Here is a 23,974-nt window from a genome sequence, read left to right as displayed (position 1 = left end):
AACTCTGTCCATGGGTCCCTTCCTGTAATTATTTCTCCAATGACTCATGCTATTCTGTGTGTGTGTGTGTGTGTGTGTGTGTGTGTGTGTGTGTGTAGAGGAAAGTAGGACATCTTAAACGAACAATAGAGCTTGGCCTCTGTAGATCTGGATGACTAAAGCGAAACCAGCGTCATTTTTTCTCTGTCTGTAGGTCCAAGTGAACTGGACCTCAGCCTGCTGTCAGATTCCACCAGCCTCGCCGATGTTCCCTCCAAATACGAGGAGCAGGTACAGCCATATACACACACACACACATATACATTATGTATGTGTGTGTGTGTGTGTGTGTGTGTGTGTGTGTGTGTATATATATATATATATATATAATTTCGACATTTTTCTTTCCTGGATAAATCATTACCAACCCTGCACTGACATTAATTGCAGGCTCATTCTCTCTATTCATTTCATTTTCATTTCATTCATGGTATTTACCAGACACTCTTACCCAGAGCAACCTACAATCAGTAGTTACAGTACCCCCGTGTATGACAGTACCCCCCTGGAGACACTCATGTAATAACTTGCACATACGTTTTAAACAGAGATGTAATAACCCACGCATACGACATGAACAGAGATGTAATAACCAGCACATAATGTAATAACCTGCATGTACGACATGAACAAAGATGTAATAATCTGGACATAATGTAATAACACGTATGTATGTCATGAAAAGAGATGTAATAACCATTACATAATGTAACAACCCGCAAATACGACATGAACAGAGATGTAATAACTCACACATAATGTAATAACCTGCATGTACGACATGAAAAGAGATGTAATAACCTTTACATAATGTTACAACCTGCATGTACGACATGAACGGAGATGTAATAACCTGTACATAATGTAATAACCTGCACATATGACATGAACAGAGATGTAATAACACGCACATAATGTAATAACCCACACATATAACATGAACAAAGATGTAATAACCCGTACATAATGAAATAACCTGCATGTACGACATGAACAAAGATGTAATAACCTGGACATAATGTAATAACTCGTATGTATGACATGAACAGAGATGTAATAACCCGCACATAATGTAATAACCCGCACGTACGACATGAACAGAGATGTAATAACCTGTACATAATGTAATAACCCGCATCTACAACATGAACAGAGATGTAATAAACAGCACATGATGTAATAACCTGTAACCTGTAATAACCTGTCACAATCACGTAACATTTCTGACAATTCAGTTTTCCCGGCCACCTCATTTCTTTTGCTTTTGTGTTTTTGTGGATCTTTTTCTTCTAAAATGATGCCAGGTCCGTAGAATTAATTTTCCATTTTCTCATGGCATCTTCTGGTTTCTGATGTGTGGATTTATTCATGTTTGATGTGAGGAGGCTGGTGTTGGCTGGTGTGTGAGGCGCTCAGGAATGACTGCACATGCAGTGTTGGAGAGTTTGAGGTCAGAATCCGTTCGGTATCACCTTCCACCTCCACCAATCAGAACACTTCCCCTCCATCATTCTGAACTGTTCTGCGTCTCACACAAAGGAAAACGGAAATCAGGTCCAGTCACCAGCGTGTCAGTTCGAATATACACAAATATTCAGCAGGACACACCCAACACTGGCCACGCCCCCCACTCCTGGTGTCACCTGGTGATATGATTAATTCAAAATAATGAGGGTGTGTGAGGCGCAGGACAGTGTTGCAGGTGAACAGGTCATGCAAAGTGAAGAGAAGGCAGTATGTGTGTGTGTGTGTGTGTGTGTTACTCATCAGACCAGCTGGCATGCCCACATGACAAACTGTCTCCTAGCGCTGTCTGGTGCAGCACAGTCCAGGTGTCCCTGCTCCCCACTCAACACCAACACCGTGTGACCTACGTCAGTCACCACCGATCCACAGACACCAACTGAAGGCCGGCGGCAATCACTGCAAGCTACTGGTTTTATGATTAATGCAGTGAAATGTTGTCCAATAAGAGAAACGTCCCAGCAATGTGTGGGATACATGCACTCTTACAGGCATACAGTATATGCAGACGAATTTCGTAAACACGCGCACATACAAGCATGGCCAAAAGTTTTGAGAAATCCTGGTTTTCATAAAGTTCTCTGCTTCTGCGTTTTTAGATCTTTTTGTCGGTTGTTTCTGTGCCGTATTGAAGTATAATTACAAGCATTTTATAAGTCGGCCCTTTTTCCCCCAAGACCTCTGCAATTCACCCTGACATGCTGTCAATCAACTTCGGGGCCAAATCCTGACTGACGGCGACCCGTTCCTTCATAATCAGTGCTTGGAGTTTGCCAGAACTTGTGGGTTTTTGTTTGTCCACCCGCCTCTTGAGGATTGACCACAAGTTCTCAGTTGGATGAAGGTCCAGGGAACGTGGACCCAAAATGTCAATGTTTTGACACATCGTTCTCACTCTGGTCTTACGGCGTGGTGCTCCATCATGCTGGAAAAGGCATCGTTCTTCACCAAACTGGTCTTGGATGGTTGGGAGAAGTTGCTGTCAGAGGAAGTTTTGGTACCTGGTTCTACCTTGGTTCTTTATTCATGGCTGATGTTCTTGGGTAAAATTGTGAGTGAGTTCACTCCCTTAGCTGAGAAGCAGCCCCACACATGAATGGTCTCAGGATGCTTTACTGTTGGACTAGACAGGACTGATGATAGATCTCACCTTGTCATCTCCAGACAATCATTTTTCCAGATGCCCCAAACAATCAGATAGGGTCTTCATCAGAGAAAATTACTTTCCCCCAGTCCTCATCAGTCCAATCCCTGTACTTTTTACAAAATATCAGTTTGTCCTTCATGTTTTTGTTGATGAGAAGTGGCTTCTTTGCTGCCCACCAGGCTATCCTCCAAAAGTCTTCTTCTCACTGTGGGTGCAGATGCCCTCACACCAGCCTGCTGCCATTCCTCAGCAAGCTCTGCACTGGTGGCACCTCGATCCTGCAGCTGAATCATCTTTAGGAGACGATCCTGCCGCTTGCTGGACTTTCTTGGGCGCCTGAAGCCTTCTTCACAGCACTTGAATTTACATTTACAGCATTTACCAGACGCCCTTATCCAGAGCGACTTACAGTCAGTAGTTACAGGGACAGTCCCCCCCTGGAGACACTCAGGGTTAAGTGTCTTGCTCAGGGACACGATGGAAGTAAGGGATTTGAACCCGGGTCTTCTGGTTCACAGGCGAGTGTGTTACCCACTAGGAAACTAACAACTTCTCTCCTTGAAGTTTCTGATGATCTGATATTCTTGTCTGTGAAGAACTTTTTATGCAACACAATGATGACTGAACGTGTTTCCTTGCAGGTAACCATGGTTATCAGAGGAAGAACAATGATTTCAAGCATCACCGTCCTTTTAAAGCGTCCAGTCTGCTGTTCTAACTGAGTCTACAGGACAGAATGTGTTAATGAGAGGACCATGGGAAAGATCTCAGCACGTCCTTTTGTGGCAGGGCTGAAATGCACTGAAAATAGTTTTTGGGATTAAGTTTATTTTCATGGCAAAGAGGGACAATTCGTCTGATCACTCTTCATAACGTTCTGGAGTTTATGACGCCTGACACCATAAAAACAGAAGCAGCAGACGGTATTTGTGTCATTCTCAAAACGTTTGGTCACGATTGTACACCCTGACACACACACACTCCAAACCGATGTGCTTCCTCGCCAAGGTGCCGCTGAGGTCCCGTCCCCACACACTGCTCCACTGGCGCCTGTCATGCAGGTTAAATACAGAGGACACATGTCACTGTGTGCCGCGCTGCAGTGTTTCACTTCACTTTTACTTCTTCCCCGTCTCAGGATGAGGAGGAGGCTGCGGCAGCAGGAGGAGGATTCGCGGCGGCGCCTGCAGGCTGTGAGTTCCGAACCTCCGGGTGATCTGTTGTAGAGCTTGATGGACGTTTATAAAGTCGGCTCTGACAGTGCCGTGCGTCTGTAGGACCAGGCGGGGCGGCGGCTCCTCAACAGCCAATCGGGGCTGAAAGCTGGTCTCAGATCAATAATAATAAAAATGATCAGTTGAATTTCCTGCCAGTAGAATTTACTCTTCTTCTGATGTGATCGCTACACCTACTCCTGCCTGTAGTGAGGGACCATGTGCTGATCAAGGATCGATCCTCTTATCTGCAACTTGAACTCATGTAAAGTACTTTAGTAAAACAGTAAAAAAAAGCTACAGAGCTAAAGTAAAGTTGGAATAATAAAAAACACAGAACAGGAATTTAAATAAGAGGAACGGTAAAGGCAAAGATGGAACGATGTTATTCTCATTTGTATGGTCTTATTATTAAAATGATCTAACATAAATCTAATCTCAGTTAGGGGTGGACTCACTTTTGTTACCAGTGGTTTTGACATTATTATTATTATTATTTTTGATTTATACAAGCTGGACACCGGCTACTGTATTAAATGGTATTAAAGTGATGTCACAGGGAAATAAAATGTTTATTAAGGGGTCAGGGGTGCGCTCACTTTAGTGAGATGCTGTGTTTACATAGATCCATTGTTAATTAAAACCTAATTAATCCATGTGCAGATTGGTTTGTGTTTCATGATCCAGTCGGACCACGTTAAGGTTCTCAGGAGGTTCTTAAGCTTGATTCTCATCTCTCTTTGCCCATCTGCTTTTTTTCTGACAGGCCTCCCTGCAGAGCTGAAGACCCCAAAGGTCATCTTTGTGATCGGTATGTCTGATGGCGAAGCAATTAAACTCCGCTCTGCTCAGTGTTGGTACTGTTACGCCTTGTTAGAACGTGCCTTGGATAGATGTTCCATGGTGACAGTGGCTGGGGGGACGGGTGGACGCGGCGGTGGCCTTTTTAATTGTTGCAGAAACGCCTTCACATGAGTGGAGCTACAGACAGGATGCTCTTGAAGAACTGAAGAGCGAGTACACAGTGTGTATGTGTTTGTGTGTGTGTGTGTGTGTGTGTGTGTGTGTGTGTGTGTGTGTGTGTGTGTGTGTGTGTGTGTGTGTGTGTGTGAAATCATGGCCTAGTGGTTAAGGAAGCGTTGTGGGTTCGAATCCCGGCCCGCCAAGGTGCCACTGAGGTCCCCTTGATGAAGGTCCTGTCCCGACACGCTGCTCCCCGGGCGCCTGTCATGGTGCCCACTGCTCACCAAGGGTGACGGGTGACGATTTATTGTCATCTCACCGCATACAAGTGCACAGAGACGAGATTGTGAAGCAATCTCACCGTGTGCATTCACCATGTGCAAAAAGACAAATTAACACACAACACAAAATATAAGTAAAATAATATGCAGGTCGACAATAATATGCAGGTCGAGATAAACCAGACAAGCCAGGCGTCATCGATTCGATTTTTAGATTAGATTAAACTTTATTGTCATTACACATGTACAAGTACAGGGCAACAAAATGCAGTTGAGGTCTAACCAGAAGTGCAATAAGCAGCAAGTGCAGGATAAAGGTCAAATAAGTTACCTGTACATATAAGGTGAAATGTACAGGAAGAGACTGAATAATATTTACAGATGTATGTACAGTAGTATGTAATAATATAATTAGTATTAACTATAAATATGAACATATGTATTAAAAAGAAAAGTGTATAATCAGAATTCTACAAATGTGTATATGCAATGGATAGATATATTTCTGTTTACAGTTGAATATGTACAATGTAGTGCAATGATTATGCAAAATGTGCAAGGGTAGATAGTAGGTTATCAGGAGTCTGCTGGTTTTTGTCTATATCGATATTGATAATATATGAGTGTATGGGTATATTTAGTATTTCCAGTGTATAATATGATGAGGAGAATAACGGCGGAGTGTGAGCTGGTGTATCAGCCTGTTCTACTCAGCCGCTGTCAGAACTTCATGACACGTTGGTGACAGGCTTCCACCCAAACATCTCAGCCTGTTCAGCCACTGCTCGTTACATGAATTATATATCGAGGTGATCAGGCTGGACATCTCCATGTGTCTGGAACCCTTCACTTCAGGTTAAAGGTCAGGGCCGTGTCTTTACTCTCTACTGGAACGCTGACGTGGCCCGGAGGGAGTGAGGGCTGCTGGGAAGTGTGAATCTGATCATATTTGGTGTGTGTGCAGGCGGTCCCGGCTCTGGCAAGGCCCTGCAGAGCGAGCGCCTGGAGGAACGTTATGGCCTGCGCCGCCTCTGCCCTGGGGACATCCTGTGCGGCGAGCTGCAGTCCCACGGCGAGAGGAGCCGCCTCCTCCGCGACCTGCTGGAGAGGGGAGAGACGCTTCCTGAGGTCAGACGTCCCCGGCACTTTCATCACTTTTAATGACAAGATGGAAGATTTGTAGAGCAGCGTTTCCTTGAGAAGAACATTCTCCAGCCGGACCTGAATTAACCAATGGTCTGATGATGGAGGTGGTCGGCTGGAGGCAGTCTGGGTTTTATAACTGCGCTCTATGTACCAGAAATAATAAAAATATATAAAATTAAAAAGATGTACAGTACAGGCCAAAAGTTTGGACACCTTCTCATTCAATGAGTTTTCTTTATTTTCATGACCATTTACGTTGGTAGATTCTCACTGAAGGCATCAAAACTATGAATGAACACATGTGGAGTTCTGTACTTAACAAACCATCTGGATTGGGTTCAGGTCCGGGGACTGTGGAGGTCAGGTCTCCACTTTTTGTTAAGTACATAACTCCACATGTGTTCATTCATAGTTTTGGTGCCTTCAGTGAGAATCTATCAATGTAAATGGTCATGAAAATAAAGAAAACAGATTGAATGAGAAGGTGTCCAAACTTTTGGCCTGTACTGTATTTCCAGTTGCTACTAATGTGGCGCTGATGAAGACATTTATCAGTCAATACTTCCATACTGCCCATTCCATCTATGTGTTCATTACATTCACCTTTATCAGACGCCCTTATCCAGAGTGACTTACGATCAGTAGTGACAGGGGCACTCTGGAGACACTCAGGGTTAAGTGTCCTGCTCAGGGACAGGATGGTAGTCAGTGGGGTTCGAACCTGGGACTCTTCTACCAAACACCCTCTTCTCTTTGGGGTCCAGATGAAGGAAGTGGCTCTAGACTCTAGAATGTACTCAGATCCAACAGTAACTGTAGAAACAGTGAGACTCGGCGCTAATCACACGACGCATAACTGTACTGTTGCCTAGCAACGCAGGAACCGTTAACATTTGCAGTGAACTACTTTCCAGACGGAAGAACATTCCAGTCACCCAAGTGTATGTGTGTGTGTTTTGTGCATAATGCATGAGAATGATGTTTCTCTTCATTACTGATGAATGTGTGTGTGTGTGTGTGTGTGTGTAGGACACCCTGCTGGAGCTGCTGTACGAGTCCATGTTGGCCCCCACCCGTCATGGGAAGGGGCTTTTGATCACTGGCTTCCCGCGGAACCTGAGACAAGCGGAAGAGTACGAGGCCAAGGTCAGAATCAGTGCGCACAGACACACAGTATTTGTGGAACAGCAGGAGGTTAGAAGGTCTCCGGGATCCCCTGCCGATCAGGGGGACCCCGGGGGACGCCGCTGCTGATGGACAGGGGTCACAGGGATCGCTGACAGGCCGTTCTCCGTGTGACAGATGGGCGCACCGGGTCTGGTCATTCTGCTGGAGTGTTCGGCCGACACCATGACCGACCGGCTGCGGAGGAGAGCCGGAACCGCCGGACGCTTCCGCGAGGTCCGGGACCCGGAGCGGGACGCCCGCAGGAGGGTGGAGAACTTCTGCAGCACCTGCAGACCTGTGGTGACCCACTACGACCACAGAGGCCTCCTGCAGAAGGTGAGAGCAGCGAGGGGTCAGCCCCCCGGCTGATGGGCTGAGGTTCTTCTGCTTCACTCTTGTCCATGTCCTCGTGTGCAGATCGATGCCGAGGGACCCCCAGACGAGGTGTTCGAGCAGGTCTGCCTGGTCCTCGACTCCTGCTGAAGAGCCACACTGAGGCCGTGCTGTTGCCCCCTGGTGGAGATGGAAACCCTCACCACCCCACGTCCACCATCACCACTCCACCAGCGGACAGCAGGACAAGTGTATTCTCTCGTTTCTGTGTCCCTCTCAGCCTGTAAATACCGACGTGGAGGTTCAGACGGTGCAGATGACCGCAGCGTGGACGGGAAGAAGCGGCCCATCCTGCACCTTCCTTCCTTCCTTCATGCTGAGCATGCAGCTGTGGGAGCGCGTGTGTGCGGTCACATGCTTCTAGATGTCTCGCTTGATTCAGTAAAAGCCATTTCATGTCATTGCTCTGGAGATGGGACGGTGGGCGGGGTCTACGGGCCAGTCACCTGCTGGCGTTGCAGCGTGGGTTGGGACTGGAGGATGATGGGATTTTTTTGTTTTTTTTTTTTTAAAAGACGCGCGCCTGTATTTTCATAATAAACTGCATGTAACAAAAGTGCTGAAATGTGTGGTGCGACGCCTATCACGAGCGGGGGAATTTCTCTCCAAACCCCAATAGTGATTAAGGGGTGTTCGATGTTCAATGGAGGAAATAAATAAATAAAAACAGCCTTTATAATAAGAAACACTCCGATTCAGATGCTTGAGTAAATACGTTGGATAATTCCAGTTAGTCAGGGTCAGAATATGAAACCGGAATGGAAATAAACTGGGTGGTCTAGACCCAGACGTTCCCCGGCCGGAGGTTCGGATTGTTGGGGGGCACCCAGGGGCAGCGGGCGTGTAAAAGTAAAAAACGAGAGAGCGCCCGGCTCAAGACTTTTCACATCATTTTATTTCCACAGTTCTCCTCTAGCAGTTTTTAACATCATTTAAGAACAGACTGTTATACAGATACTGAAGCAGGGTGGGGAGGAACAGAGGGAGACGGAGGGGAGAAAAAAAAAAAAAAAAAAAAAAAAAAAACATACAAAATGGCCAAGTCCAGAACACAAGAAAACTGAAGTGTATAAAATAACGTGGGGGAACCACTCAATTTTTTTTTTTTTAAATAGGTTAATAAAAATACAATCTTTCCAATGAACTATTAGGGAACAGCAAAAAAAAAATAAAAATAGAAGGACCTAAAGGTTGTGATAATGGGGTTCTCTCAGAGGGCGTGTCCAGTAACGGTATCTCAGGGGGTGTGGCCAGATTCAGGAGGGTTTCATTTAAAAAAAAAAAAAAAGGCACACGGCAACTACAACTGGCTATGTTCACCAGATGTGTGTGTGTGTGTGTGTTTGTTTTATTCCACTTGGTCAACAGAACACTAATAAAAACCAAAAATGAAGGAAAATAACAGAACGTTTTCAGTTTCGTACATCGTTCGCCTGCTGGTTTTCTTCTTCTCCGCTGTAGTGCTTCACTGGTAGGAAAGAGGTTATGTGGGGGAACCAAGAACGCCGAGTCAGGATAAAGAGGAATGAGAAGCAGCTCTGAAGTGATTGTGGCGGCCCACAGTGGCGGAGATGTCCAGGGTCCAAATGCCAGGACTAGTCCGTAAAGTGGATTAAAATCCTGGTACGAATTAAAGACAACAGTCTCAGCACCGAGGTCCCCAAGGTTTATTTTGTCTTCTTTTTGCTTTTTTAAAGATCCTTTCTTTTACTAACTCATGACAAAAGAGCGCATACAGAGAAAGCTTCACTTACGCATATTCAACTACAAACATCTAGAGCTACACCAGTCTGCGCTCTATTGTACAAGAACCATCTGTTACCCGATACACACAAGAAAGGCTGGAGAGGAGGCAGCACTCACAGAGATCTCACTCGGACCTCAGACACAGAGAAAGGGACATTGTGAAGCTCAATAAGGGCCCAGTCTAGTCTCCAATACAGCTCATACGGAGGTCCCTCAGACCTCACATGGAGCAAAACTCATCACGAAACCTGCGTCTCGGACAGATGTCGCATGTGAGACAGATCTCACTTGGACCGATGCCACTTGAAGCTCAGGTCTCGAACAGATCTCTCTCTGAGCTCGGATCTTGGAGAGATCTTGCATGTGAGACAGATCTCGCTGGGGTCTCAGACAGATGTCACATGATCTGAGACAGATCTCTCTCTGAGCTCGGGTCTTGGAGATCTCGCATGTGAGACAGATCTCACTCTGAGCTCGGGTCTTGGGAGGGATCTTGCATGTGAGACCGAGCTCGGGTCTCAGACAGAGCTTGCATGTGAGACAGTTCTCGCTCCGGTCTCAGACAGGTGTCAGAGCTCAGTTTTCGGAACGATCTCAACTCAGATCTCAGGTCTAGGCCAGATCTTGGACCACCTTCTTACTCCAAGCCACTTGCCTCAAAACACAAACACACACTCTGCAGCTCAGATATTCACTAGCACTTCACCAAACAAGCACAGGAGTGGAGTTGAACGGGGACGGGGAACGACGTTGAACACCTCAGGTGTGGTTGGGAATGTTGCCGTGCTGTTCTTCGCGGTATTCTTCTTTTGCTTTAGAGACCTGATAACGTACGGTAGTCATGGTGAGGTGTTGGCTTTGATGGGGCCCTTCTGCAGCGAGAAAGCGAGGGAGCCACCGCCCTCCCACCAATCACCGCAAGCTGCTGCAGTCCCAACTGCCCAGGCCAGACTAAGCGATTGACGATTGCAGACGGAGCCATGCGCAGAATGCCCTTAAGCGTCATTGCGGTCCTGCTCCTGTCATCTGTTGGCAGGGAAGTAGTTGGGGTCCAGATAGTTGTAGCCTGTGCTTTGCGGCAGGCAGTAGTCCCTGTCCAAAAAGCTCTCGGCCTGGTACACCGGCTCCAGCCTGTGGGTGGGTTTGTGGGTCTCGGTCTTGAACAAACTGGGGATGGAAAAAGCCAGAGGAACGTGGGACCCACAGCTCATATAAACAATTATCCCATAGATTTTAACATTTTTACAGTGAAAAGCAGAATCTTTTTGTGCACGGTGAATGTAATGCCATTTTTCAGTCTCTGGCTGTTCAAATAAAGCTACCATTCAAATTATAGGCTGATCATTTCACATTTAGTGAGCAAAACCAAATTAGCTAAATAATCCTCCATCCCCCAACACGACACACTTGTTTTAAAATTGCATTTTTTTTTGGATAATATAATATTGTTATATATAATAAAAAAACCAGACTCACCAGTCTGAACAGTTGGTGCAGAAGTCCACAGCGCTGTCCGGAGGGCAGTCCTGGCAGTGCCACCGCACGCCCTGGATAGGCTCCGTGCCACATGCATCACACTGGTAGGGGTGAGGGGCACAAGGCAGGTTGAGCGGCGTGTGCTGTGTGTGTATTTATAGGTGTGTGTATAATCCCCGTCAGTTGATCTTCACTGGAAAGCTGCTGTGGGTGGGTGTGTTTTTTTTTTTTCTACCTTGTAGCCCATGTGTTGGATCACTTCTCCCTCCGTGTGAAGCTCCTGCAGTTTCATCTTCCTGAGCCTCTTCAGTTCCAGCAGCTCCTTATACTCCGGCAGATGCCTCCACTCCACCGGCACACTGTCCTCATCCTGCAAGCGCACGCAGACAGACACAAACAGAGCATCCGTGTAAGAAAACGTGAAATGTACAGCAGCATCGGTTCCCATCCTGAATGGGAGAGAAGATCATGGTCAGGTGGTAGTAAAAAAGGATTAAAAACAAGCCCCCGTCACTACTGACTGTAAGGGGCTCTGGATAAAGCCGTCTGGTAAATGCCGTAAACATAAATGTACTAACAGAGTCGTCAGCCATGGTGTCCTGCATGCTGCTGAAGAAGCCGGAGCGCTCGTCCTCGTCGTCCATGTAGACGGGCGGCTCGTAGGACGTCATGAAGGTGGACGGCCGGTACAGGTGTTTGTTCAGGTGGTGCTGCCTCTTACTGGAGGCCTGCCGACAGACAGAACAAGAGACGCCGGTAAAGCTGCAGCCGACTGCTGTAAAAGTTCTTCTCCAAGGAACCGGTCCGAGTCCGCAGCTCAATTTATTTTATTTGACCACACTGCCTGTCCAGAGCATTTATTCCGGCTTTAAAGTAGGTTAACACGGATCGGCAAGGGATCGAAAACCGGGAGATCCAGTCTAAAACGGCTCAGACAGAAGGCGTGGTTAACGGCATCATGGTGCTTCCACCACATAATAACTATTATTATGTAACTACTGATGGTAAGGTACTCTGGATAAGAGCATCTGGTAAACGTTTTAATGTACTGCTACATTTAGTTGGAACGATAATGTTAAAAACACCAAATTTTACTTTTTAAAATGGTGAGGAGAAAATATTTCACAGAACCCATCTTCTGCTAGAATGATTATGGCTCAACGTGCACAGTGTTGAATTGTGGGAAAGGAAGTGAGGGATCTAGCTCGAAGGTCATCTTCCACACTTCACAACATCTGTATAATGTTATAATCTCTCAGTCTCTTACACACTGAACACTCACACTAGGGTTATGGCCAAACGATAGTTCTCGTGCAGCCACTGTCTTGCACGCGTTTCACTGCGATTCATCCTTACGGAACAAGCTGCGTGTCATTTCTTGCAAATTTCACTCTGCTTCTGTCCTTACATTATTTATTATTCATAATAAAAAAATATTTGTAGCGTTTCATAAAATTCATAAATTGGAATTGCCCAAAATTAAAATTGTGCACCACCCATTTTTTACAACATCCATAAAAAAACATGTATATAAATGAATTTTACTTAAAACCGGCTGTGAGAAGCGTGTTACAGGAACAAACCTTGTTCGCTCACACACTTCCCCTTCTATGACAAACGTTTCTCAGTGCAGGAGTGACAGTTACCTTTCTGTTGTACAAGTACAGGTTGGGCGTTCTGCCCGGAACCGGAATTCCAGCCTTCGTCAGCTTGATGAAGTATTTCTGCACCCTGCTGGCCACCTGAAACACACACACAGCGGCGAGTCTCAAGCTGCTGCCCTCAACACTTCGTTTATAGCAGCTAATTATACAGACTAATCTGTTTAAGGAAATCCACGAACCAATAACAACTATTAAACAGGTGATTAGTCAGACTGTCCTAGTTAGGGTACCGGGCCACTATTATATACAAATAAGTGAAGTGATTGTCACATGATACACAGCAACACCGCACACGGTGCACACAGTGAAATTTGTCCTCTGCTTATCCCATCACCCTGAGTGAGCAGTGGGCAGCCATGACAGGCGCCCGGGGAGCAGTGTGTGGGGATGGTGCTTTGCTCAGTGGCACCTCAGTGGCACCTTGGCGGATCGGGATTCGAACCAGCTTCCTTAACCGCTAGGCCACCACTGCCCAAAAAATATATTACTAATATACCACTAGAAGCACATATTTCTCTACCAGTCGTACGAGGCACTGAATCAAGCACCCGGACCACCTCCAGAGTCCAGTAAAGAGACCACAAGAGGCATCCTGGTCCGTGGCAATGAGCTTCTGACTAGACGACCCAGCATGAAACGAACCAAAGGGTCACCACAGCCACCACCGCCCCCATAACAACTAAAGCTTTAGGGATCTTCAATTGGACCAGTAGCATCATCATAGACACGTATTGTACACCATGACACTGGACTAAATTCTTCTCTTCACGGTCCAGGACCTCCATACATGGACAGATGCTCTATACGGCACTTTAAACTTTATTATTTTTTTCCTTTAATACAGACATTTTTTTATTTTTACAACTCACGTTCACTGTTTTATTTTTCTATTCAAAGACTACTTATTTACATACTTGTATATTGAATCTTATATTATCTCTGTATCACTCCTTCCCAACGTTTTTTTTTTTCCTCTTTCTTTTTTCTCTGTCCTAGAGGTTTTTTTTTTTTTATGTGGAGTTTTACCTTGTGTGTAGAAGGGTCAAATGTGGGCGTGTCAACTGTAGAGCTCGTCAAAGCCCATTGAGACATACTGTATGTGATTTGGGGCTACATAAGAAACAAATGTTGTTGAATCAGGAAGGCTAAAACTAAAGAAGCAACCCCTTAAAAAGACATCTTACTAAGGCTGTTAATTACCTGTTAATCGTTTAATGACATTCAGATGTGTACCTGATATAATATTTAAAACTATTAGAGACATGTGTGGGAAGGAGGCTCAGCCGTAACCTGGTTCCGTTTTACTTTGAATGGGGTTGAAAACGGAGTTGTGGGCCTGTCACTTCAGAAAGTTGAAAATCAAGCACGAGTAAGCACAAGCCAATTAAATACATTTACTAAGCATTCCCCCAATTGTGGTGGCCAATCAGGCGATTAAGTGGACATGTTGTTGTGAGTTCCCGTATTTCCTGCATGGCAGACTCAGCCACCCTCATTACCTCATTATTTATTTGGCTCACCTGACAATGCCAGGCCTAACCGCATCATTGGTGCCAACCAAAACACGGCAGGTAAAATTCCCTGATCTGAATCCCCATATACTGTCTTTACGGGGGCTACCTGCTTGGCTGTCCGATTGCCGAGTTCGTCTGCAATCTTCTGCCAGCGTCTGGACTCCACCTCTTCTGGAGGATACTTCATCAGCAGCTGCTCCAGCTTCTTCTGCACAAACCCAGATTGAGGGAAGATGTAAAAAGCACAATGACCTTCTGCATAGGTTTCACTCGACATGACGCCCTGACCGACACCACAAGGAGTCAGGGGGGGTAATAAAACATTCTGCAGAGGTCAAAGTTCAACAAACATGCCGCTTCGAACGCGGCGTCTGCAGAGGCTCGCAGGGCGTGTTCGGACAATATCCTTATTATAGTCATTATTTCTCACCCTTACGTAGTCTGAGGTGAAGCGGGTTTTACACGCACTGAAATCTGAAGCCAATCAGGATGCTCTTTGGAAGGGGTGACATGAACAGGAAACACGCTGTGATCTACACGAACATCATCTCCCTGCTCTCAAGCACGCCCAACTACTGGTCTCGCCTGCATGCTCTAGTTCCCAGGATATTTTATTCAAGTCGCAGGAGTCAGGGAGGCACCCAGAACTTCAGCAATACACCACACTCTAGTAAAAAAAGCGACAGATAATGGCCACAAGTCAGGCTTCTCTCTGCAGAGCGGAATAACTGCTCTCAGACGGAGGAACATGTTGAAATGCTGACTGGGATTCATGCCGCCTTATTTTTAGCCCATTTTCATGTCTCCAGTAACTTTCCTGTCTATTATTCTCCATAATTTAAATAACCTTACGCTGGTTAAAAGCTGGTAGGCAAATAGGTGTAATTTTATAATCTAGTCTGCGACTAATCGATTATAGGCGATGACTAGTCGACTATCAGAATAGCCCTACTACATGTTTATCGTCGGGTATGGATAAGTTATTGATCATTCAGTTTAAAGCACATGACGGGTGATCCACCTCACGCAGTATTCTGGGTAAAACCTGTACACGGGTTGTCTGCGTTTCGTACCTGCTCCTCCACCGTCCACAGCTGGTTGAAGGTGTCAGACTTGTTCGGATGGCACATCCTCCCTCTGATCATCTGTGGACAGAGCGGCTCGCAGTAAGTCTCCATACGACTTTATTATAATGCAACCGGGCACCACAGAGCTGCTATTTTGATTTGAGATTTCCTAAGATTTCCTAATCACAAGGAAAGACCTGCAATTTATGGCTCATTAACATGGGGGGGGTCAAGACGGGACACAGCAGGGGACGAAACTCGCAGCACTTATACACAATTAAAAGAATAAAGGACTAATCAAAACTATTCACAGCACAAGAGCTGGTGCAGAGTGGGGCAAAGAAATCTATCCGTGAGCAGAGGATGGGGAGCAAACAAGTTCCTGATGTAGGGAGGAGTCATTATAGGACAGGAGGTAGTAGACTAGGTGGTAGACTAGGGGTAGACTAGTAGTAGACACTCGCCTATGAACCAGAAGACCTGGGTTCAAGTCCTGCTTACTACCATTGTGTGTCCCTGAGCAAGACACTTAACCCTAAGTTGCTCCAGGGGGGGGACTGTCCCTGTAACTAATGATTGTAAGTCGCTCTGGATAAGGGCGTCTGATAAATGCTGCAAATGTAAATGTAGGAGACGGCTCAGGGTGCCAGATCCAGATCTGGGGGTCCAGATCCAGATCTGGGGGTCCAGATCCTTTGAAGGACACGTAGTAAGATGTATAAATTTGCTTTTTAGTGTAGTATAAATTTGCCACAGTCAGTAAGCTCCTGCTTTCATTTAACACAGAGTAAACCTATAAAGAAAAGTGAAGGCCCACCTGAGTCCTGCTGCTGCTGTTGTGCTCCGGCGTGTCACTAGAGGGCAGCGAGGAGTACAGGGAGCCGCTCTCACTCTCCTTCTTGGAATCCAGGGGACTTTTGGGCCGAACGGGTAGCCCGACTACAACACACACGCACATACAGAATGAACAGTGTACCGTAGCCCACGTCTGGGAGACAGGCGGATGCGTTATACCTTTATCATAGATGAGCTTTAACTGCCGGGTCTTGCGCGTCTTGTCACAGAAGTCCCTCTCGAAGTCGCCCATGCCCGACGTGTATTGGTCCCATGCGATTTCCGGCAGCTGCACGACTCTCTGTGGGCACGGCAGACTCAGCTCCACCTGGATCACACAAACGGTGGACGTATTTATATATATATTAAAAAAAAAAAAAAAAAAAAAACACAGTACCTGCTTTAGTCTCGGAACCACTTGGACACTGCTCACGACGAATATTAATGAAAAGCTTGTGATCGTCCAGATTTATGGGATATAATTTCGAACGTATTTCAAGGAAAACAGGCCAACTGAACGATTATAGGAATTTTTGATTGTGGGTCGTCTTCTCTTCCGCTGCTTCGTTTAATGTCCCGCCCACAACACATCTCTGATCTCCTCATACTTTTATGCAAACAGCCCTGCTGCCACTCGCACACGAGAGGACGGTTGAGGAGCGAAGGTAAAGTAGCGGTACTCCAAAATAAAAAATTACTCAAGAGTACAAAACGTATGTAGTGATAAAACTACTCAACTACTGAGCAACTGTTCGTAATCTCATTTATTTATTTTAGAAACGATGCATTCAGACAGAATATAATTCTGCTGATTCCTAATAACTTAAAGCATGATATGTAGTAATATATGAGCGTACAGATTATTTTATAAATGCTAATTGTGTCAGCATTCATATATTAAATAAAAATGTATAAAATGTATAGATGTCGCCGTTTAACAAAATGTTTAAAACCAGTGAAAGTGTGGATATGAAAGACCGGGATTCCGTATTCTTACTGTAAACTTTGCTTTTAGTTCTGGAGATGGTCGCATCTGACATTTTTTACTCCTTGTCTGTGCTGTGTGGAGAGTTTGTGCCGCCATGGCGCCCCGGTTTGCGTGGTCATGTGTCTGATCTGTGAAACGTGTTAGATCTACTGGCGGCGCCGTCTGGCTAAAATAAAGCATATAAACGATTTATAAAAAGTACAGAGTTGAGTGTTGCCCAGCGTAGCAAAGTTAAGAGTCGAGTTTCCAATTCACAAATGTACAAATAAAAAGTGCGGCGTTGTAAAGTAACTCGTTACTAAGCCACCTCTGGAAGCAGTGACTGTGACGGTCCTACACACTGAAGCAGGAAAAACCCCATATTTCCCAATTCCCAGCAACCACCACATTGTGGCTCATGAACAGGCCATTTTAAAATGAAAAATGCTTCCATCGTGCTTATAGTCAGGATTTATATTACTTTACTTGGCAGACGCTTTTATCCAAAGTGACTTACCAGCAATTCTCATTCGGTTTCTATAGATTTTGAAACTAAGAGCCCTGATAAGGCCTAACTTGTCAGAAAAAGAACATGCTGGGGAATTGTTAAGTGCTGGACAAATATATACGTATATTTTTGTGAAGAAAGAAAGAAAGTGAAGTGATTGTCACATGTGATACACAGCAGCACAGCCACGGTGCACGCTCTCTGCATTTAACCAATCACCCTGAGTGAACAGTGGGCAGCCATGACAGGCGCCCGGGAGCAGTGTGTGGGGACGGTGCTTTGCTCAGTGCCACCTCAGTGGTACCTTGGCGGATCGGGATTCGAACCAGCAACCTTCTGATTACGGGGCCACTTCCTTAACCGCTAGGCCATGTGCATGTACATGTGTAAGTGTTGGACTCGTCTGAAATACTTTTTGAACAAGTGGGATTTCAGCTGCTTCTTAAAAGGTGGTGGTGGTCTCGGCTAGTCGAATGGAGCAGGACAAGTTGTCCCACCAGCCAGGGACAACAAAGGAGAACAGAGTCGATTGGGATCGGAGACCCCGTGAAGAGGGGATTTTTAGTCTCGTTTCGTGTGTAGATCTGAGAGGGCCTGCAGGAGTGTATCTGGCTAGTAGTGTGTTGGTGTAAGAGGGGGAACTTCCATTTACAGCCCTGCATGCAGCATCAAGGATTTAAACTCGATGCGAGCAGCTACCGGGAGCCGGTGGAGAGAGGTGAGGAGAGGCGGGACGTGGGTGTGTATCGGCTGGTTGAAGATGAGATGTTTTGGACCATCTGGAGGGGTTTTATGGTGACCGCAGAGGCTCCAGCCAGGAGAGAGTTACAATAGTCCAATTTAGAGATGACCGGTGCCTGGACGAGGAACTGCGTAGCATGTTGTGGAAGAAAAGGACGAATCTTGCGAATGTTGTAGAGAGTGAACCTGCAGGATCTGGAGATCGCAGCAACATGATGGTTCAGACTCAGTTTGTAGTCAATCCAAACTCCAAGGCTTTTTGCAGACGTGGTGGATGTTTACAGTAGTGAGCGTAGTTGAATTGACTCTACTATGAGATGCTCTTCTCACTTCTTTTATCTAACTTCGTTTACTCAGCTCATGGAAGATCATTTGTGGTAGATGCGGTTTGCATTTCTCGCAGAAAAGACTTGATCAAATTGTTTAGGTGGTTCCATAATTCATGAGCAGTCGAGACAAAACGAAGCTGATTTTAAATAAACCACTCCATGGACTGGGCCTGTGAACCATGTTCCAGCTCAGGTTCTGAATAATTCATCTGCTGTAATAGCTGTTAAGGCCAGAGACCTTCCTCCACAACTGCATTACACATTAATCAAGATCATTTTACAAACGTTGAACTTCTGTTGGCCAGTGGTTTTAACGGTGGAACAAGAAGACTGAACATACAAAGCAGGAATATTATTATTTCAGCATCAGCTAGGACCTTCTAGTCTATGCGCAGAGGAGCACCGCGCAGGCTTTTCATGTCCTTTCAAGGCGGGAGACACACACTCGACAGAATGACCTTTTCACGTTCGCCCTGCAGCCACGCAGGACGCCGAGGAAAGCGGCGAAAGTGGGGGCGGTGGTGGCCTAGCGGTTAAGGACGCGGCCCCGTAATCAGAAGGTTGTCGGTTCGAATCCCGATCCAATAAGCACCTATCATGGCCGCCCACTGCTCACCAAGGGTGATGGTTAAATACAGAGGACAAATTTCACTGCATGCACAGTGTGCTGTGCTGCTGTGTATCACAAGTGACAGTCACTTCACTTCACTAGGGGTTCCTCTCTTATGCATAAATAGAACTGTGTGGAATCCAGACGTGCAATAATCTCTTTATTATTTTATGAACTCATATTCTCTCCGGCGGACTGAACATGACTGTTAAAAAGCGTCCATACGGTGCGGTGAGCTGTGCGCTCCGACTTGGGCAAATAAACGCCGTGTGCGGCCGTGAAGGCGAGGCCGAACTCCTACCTGGAGCGGCACCGTACTCTGATCAGGCCGCGTGCAACAGTCACTACGAAATAATCTGTCATGTTGGAATAATCCACATCGTTGTCCACCGTCCTCCGTTGTAAAGAGTCGAGAAGGAACATTTGTTGTTGTCCGGGATCAGATGTATTTTACCGTAAACGTGCTCGTGAAACCGGTTACCTGCTGCTGCAGCTGCTCCACGAAGGCGATGGGGTCGACCAGCGCCTCCCTCTGGTGCCGGGCCAGGGCCTCCAGGTCCATGATGGCCCGGGTCCTCTGGGCTTCCAGCACGCTGATGGTCTGCAGCAGCCGCTGGTAACTGGGCGGGGCGGCACAGAACATGACTGAACCCCCCGATGCATTATTCACCGCACATCAAAATTTCAGCACCGAGGCCGCGTGCATTATTTACGGAGACCAGGACCTTCTAGTCTACGCGGCGAGGAGCCCTGCGCAGGCTTTTCATGCCCTTATAAGGCAGGAGACGCACACCCGACAGATCGACCTTATCACGTTCGCCCCGCGGCCACGGCAGGATGCCGAGGAAAGTGGTGAGGGACCAGGCCGGCTGCAAGCGGTTCACGTGGGCCAGTTGGTTAAGACTGCTGGCACAACGGTGCCACCTACTGGGCCAGCTGCACCAACAGCGACCAGAGTACAGACATTCCCAATATAAACGCCAATTAAACTCAATTAAATAAAATTAAAAAAAGTGACCGGCTGGCAGACTGGCACGTAGCTATCGAACCCCACGCCACACACAGACGAGCCACAGACTACCCTCCAACTAGCTGGGCGGCGAGGGGGTGGAGTCAAGACCACGCCCCGCCCACAGATAACATCTTGCCTTCTGTTTGAACAGAAGAAACTAGACGAATCGTGCTGAATTATGATAAAATAATAATATGAATAGTCGACATTCACAGACCAATGTTCTGCATTTAAACAGCGTTAAACTTTTTACTCTTGCAAAAAAAAAAAAAAGTTTTTTTTTACTTTATACTTTGACTTCACTCATGTGCACACCTTGACCCTACCTGTTACACATATTTTATGTTTTATGTTAAAGTGTAATATTTTGTTATGTTTGCAATATTTGCATATTGGTTCATTGTTTACTTGCATCATTTGCAATACTGTGGTCTGTAGCAGTCGCTAAAAGCATTTCACTGCATATCATACCGTGTATGACTGTCTATGTGACACAAAATTCGAATTTGAAAACAGCTGATTATTGGCACATGGAAAAGCTTGATAATTATTCTGATAAAATGATAAGCCCCGCCCCCTTCTGAAGAGTCACATACTCTTTGTTGTGTTTCAGAGCGAGGTGGTCCGACTCAAAATAATACACATCTGGATCTTCTTCGTCCTCCTCCTCCTCTTCATCAGCAGTGGAGTCTTTGGTGGACCTGCAGGCTTGCGAGTCTATAACGACCTTTGACCCCACGTGTTCTGGGAGCTCATTGGCCAGGTCAGTGGAGTCTCCGATGTCATCAGAGAACACCTCTTCCTGCTTGATGCACTCAACTGGCTGCTGGAGAGGAAGTGGGGTGGGCGTGGCTGTGTCTGGGGAGGCGGGCCGGCAGTTGGCGCGGCGCGGGGAAGTCCGCAGGGCGTACCGGTGTTCATGCAGCTCCACAAAAGTCGGGGGCTCCGGAGCCGGAACTGAGGCAAAAGTAGACACCAGATCGTCAACGACGGCGTCTCCTGAGATATTTGCGCCGACTCCGCCCTCGGCCTTGTTCGCATCGTCCGGAGTCTCGTCGGCAGCCCTCGCCTCCATCTCCACCACCTCCTCCAGCACCACCACCTCCTCCGAAACAGAGTCCACTTCGACCAGGTCCCCATCGGTCCCCGCAGCCCCGCCCTCTGCCACCAGCCCGTTGCTGCAGTCGCCCTGCGGACCGGGTCCGGGCGGAGGGTCCGTCGACTCGTGAACCGGGCTGACGCAAGGCACTGTGGGAGCGGGGCAGGGGGCGGGCAGCGTCTGGCCCCCGTTCAGAAGCGGGTGGGTAGGAGTGGCCGTCAAGAAGGAGGAGTCCAGGGCAGAGGGGTCCTCGGCCACGCCGTTGGTGGCCTTGTGGGCGTGCAGTGAGGGCGGAGGCGGGATCTCCTCCAACGCGCCGTCAGTGCGTTTCTCCTCCGGCTCCTCAGCCGCCGTGTCTTTACCGACGAGGGGCGGGGGGGGGAGTGGGAGGAGCCGGAGTGGGTGTGGTCTGATCGGGCCGCTCATCCTTCTCCTTGACTGTGTGCGGAGAGGAGGGTCCAGGGGCGAGGCTGTCTGGCTTGGCAGCACCAGGAGGGGGCGTGGCTTCTCCCTCAGCTCCAGGCAACACGTCGGTGGGGCGGGAGCAGCGCTTGGCCCTCTTTAGCGCCGGGGAAACCTCGGAAGCGCCGGGTCGAAGGCGCTCGCAGTTCTCGGCAGGCTCCTCCTTCTCGGAGCAGGACAGGCCCCTCTTCCGGGAGCCGGCCCCGCCCTCCCCCTGCGTCTGGCCTCCAGGCTTCTTGGGCGAGCGCGCCCGGGGCGTGGGAGGGGGCGAGGAGTCATCCGGCTGGGCGATGCTGCGGTTCCTGAGGGTCCGACCACAAAAGTTCTCGTCCAGTCCATTTATCCCCACTGAAGATCTGGTGACTCGCGAGGGACGGGACGAGGCCATACTACGGAGGGTGCCTACAGGGTCCTCATCATGGTGATGTCTCCTCGGCTACAGAACAGGGACTCCTGGAGGGGGGGACAGGGGACAGATTTCACTGAGGAGGTAAACTGAACATCATTCAGGTAAAATTACGGAAGCTGCCGGAGCTCGGACTCACTGTGAAGGAAAAGAGAGAGGATCAACCAAACATATCAGAGGCACGAGGGTCAAACCGAACTGTCCTCCGCTGGGTTTACCAGAGTCACAGCGCCGTTATGGAGCTGAATCCTGCAGGCCGGTGATGGAAGATGCGGCAGTATTAATACCAGTCGAGGAGGTCCGGTAAACTCGTTTTATAACATGTAGTGGTGGACGGCAAGGACATTTTATCCTATTTGACTTTTTCTTTCTTCTAATCCACTAGAAATACGAGAGGAGCCCGAGCGTCAGAGCATTACATTCCTTTACGTTTACAGCCTGGTGGGTAACACACTTGCCTATGAACCAGAAGACCCAGGTTCAAACCCCACTAACTACCATTGTGTCCCTGAGCAAGACACTTAACCCTGAGTGTCTCCGGGGGGGGGGGGGGGGGGGGGGGGGGGTGTCCCTGTAACTACTGATTGTAAGTCGCTCTGGATAAGGGAGTCTGGTAAACGCTGTAAACGTAGTTATCTGAACGTCACCGCACCATGGCTCTCCACAACCATGTGCAAAAATTGGCAAATTTACCAGACGTCCTTATCAAGAGCGACTTAGAATAAGTAGTGACAGGGACAGTCCCCCCTCATGGAGACACTCAGGGTTAAGTGTATTGCTCAGGGACATGATGGAAGTAAGTGGGGTTTGAACCCGGGTCTTCTGGTTCACAGGCGAGCGTGTTACCCACTAGGCAACTACCACCCTGACGGAAACGACCGTGGGTCCTGGTGACTGGTGGAGGGAGCAGGTGTCCTGGGGAGAAGAGAGGAAGTCCGCTTTCCATCCACACCGCCGAGATGAAGACGTGACCCGCAGACAGCCTCGTTTTTACTGGTGTGGACGGTGATTATTGACTATAGAAGTAATTCATGTTGGGTGACTGTTACCCCCGATCAGCGCCGCTTTACAACTTTTAAAGGCCACGACGCACCGGAGAACCGCGGCTTCGCACTTTCCGCACTTTTCACCCCGGTGACCGATTCCGCGTCCCTCCGCGTCGCCCACGTGTCTCCATGCGGGCTTTAAACGGGCCGCGAGTCGCCGCCCCGCCGCCGCTGGAGCTCGGCGCGGCTGCCAGCCGAGCCGCCGGTGCGGGGTAGCGGCCTGTTGTTGTTAGCCCCGCTAGCGCAGCTTTGTGCTCCGGCGGCGCGGCGAGAGGCGGCGGCCGCCCGCGCCGGAGAGCGTCTCCGCCCGAGCCGAGCCGAACCGGCGAGCGGACCGGCACCGAAATCCCCCGAGGGCCGCGCGGCCCGACGGAGCACGAAGCCCCGGCGCCGCACTCACCTCACTTCCGCAAAGGCTTCGCAGCGCGCTCCGCGGCCGCCATGTTTCCCGTTTCCCGGCCGCCCTGCGTGCGCGCGCACCCACCGCCGCCGTGACCTCTGACCCCGCCCCGCTTTCTACTGATCTCTCTTATTCATTAGCTCTACTCGCTGGGCTACACGACTCCGCCCCTTTGCCCCCCCCCCCCCCCCCCCCCCCCCAGCAATTGTCCCCATTGAC

At 48.1% G+C, this 23,974-nt stretch overlaps 2 protein-coding genes across 2 annotated transcripts in view; one reads left to right on the top strand and one right to left on the bottom strand.

Moving 5' to 3' along the window:
* Positions 1–9,164, top strand: part of LOC114783731 (adenylate kinase isoenzyme 5-like) — a 40,342-nt gene extending 31,178 nt beyond the window's left edge. Inside the window, exons 8-14 of the mRNA XM_028969244.1 lie at positions 194–270; positions 3,849–3,903; positions 4,691–4,735; positions 6,133–6,296; positions 7,344–7,460; positions 7,617–7,817; positions 7,899–9,164. Of these exons, the coding sequence (XP_028825077.1) occupies positions 194–270; positions 3,849–3,903; positions 4,691–4,735; positions 6,133–6,296; positions 7,344–7,460; positions 7,617–7,817; positions 7,899–7,964 (725 nt within the window). The 3' untranslated portion in view covers positions 7,965–9,164. The remainder of the gene's footprint in view (positions 1–193; positions 271–3,848; positions 3,904–4,690; positions 4,736–6,132; positions 6,297–7,343; positions 7,461–7,616; positions 7,818–7,898) is intronic.
* On the bottom strand, positions 8,892–23,874 carry LOC114783730 (ZZ-type zinc finger-containing protein 3-like). Its single transcript, XM_028969243.1, has 12 exons — positions 23,756–23,874; positions 20,939–22,356; positions 19,812–19,950; positions 16,356–16,503; positions 16,159–16,280; positions 15,348–15,419; positions 14,381–14,482; positions 12,743–12,838; positions 11,675–11,824; positions 11,332–11,466; positions 11,097–11,197; positions 8,892–10,787 (listed from the first exon to the last, which is right to left on the bottom strand). Exons 2-12 carry the CDS (start codon positions 21,865–21,867, stop codon positions 10,643–10,645), a joined length of 2,139 nt encoding a protein of 712 aa, XP_028825076.1. The 5' UTR covers positions 21,868–22,356; positions 23,756–23,874; the 3' UTR covers positions 8,892–10,642.
* Positions 23,875–23,974: the final 100 nt, after the last annotated feature.

This window comes from Denticeps clupeoides, unplaced genomic scaffold (assembly GCF_900700375.1).
Source record: "Denticeps clupeoides unplaced genomic scaffold, fDenClu1.1, whole genome shotgun sequence".
Classification (NCBI taxonomy): Eukaryota; Metazoa; Chordata; class Actinopteri; order Clupeiformes; family Denticipitidae; genus Denticeps; species Denticeps clupeoides.
Note: the sequence above shows the minus strand (reverse complement) of the source record. Positions and strands in the feature narration are given on the sequence as shown.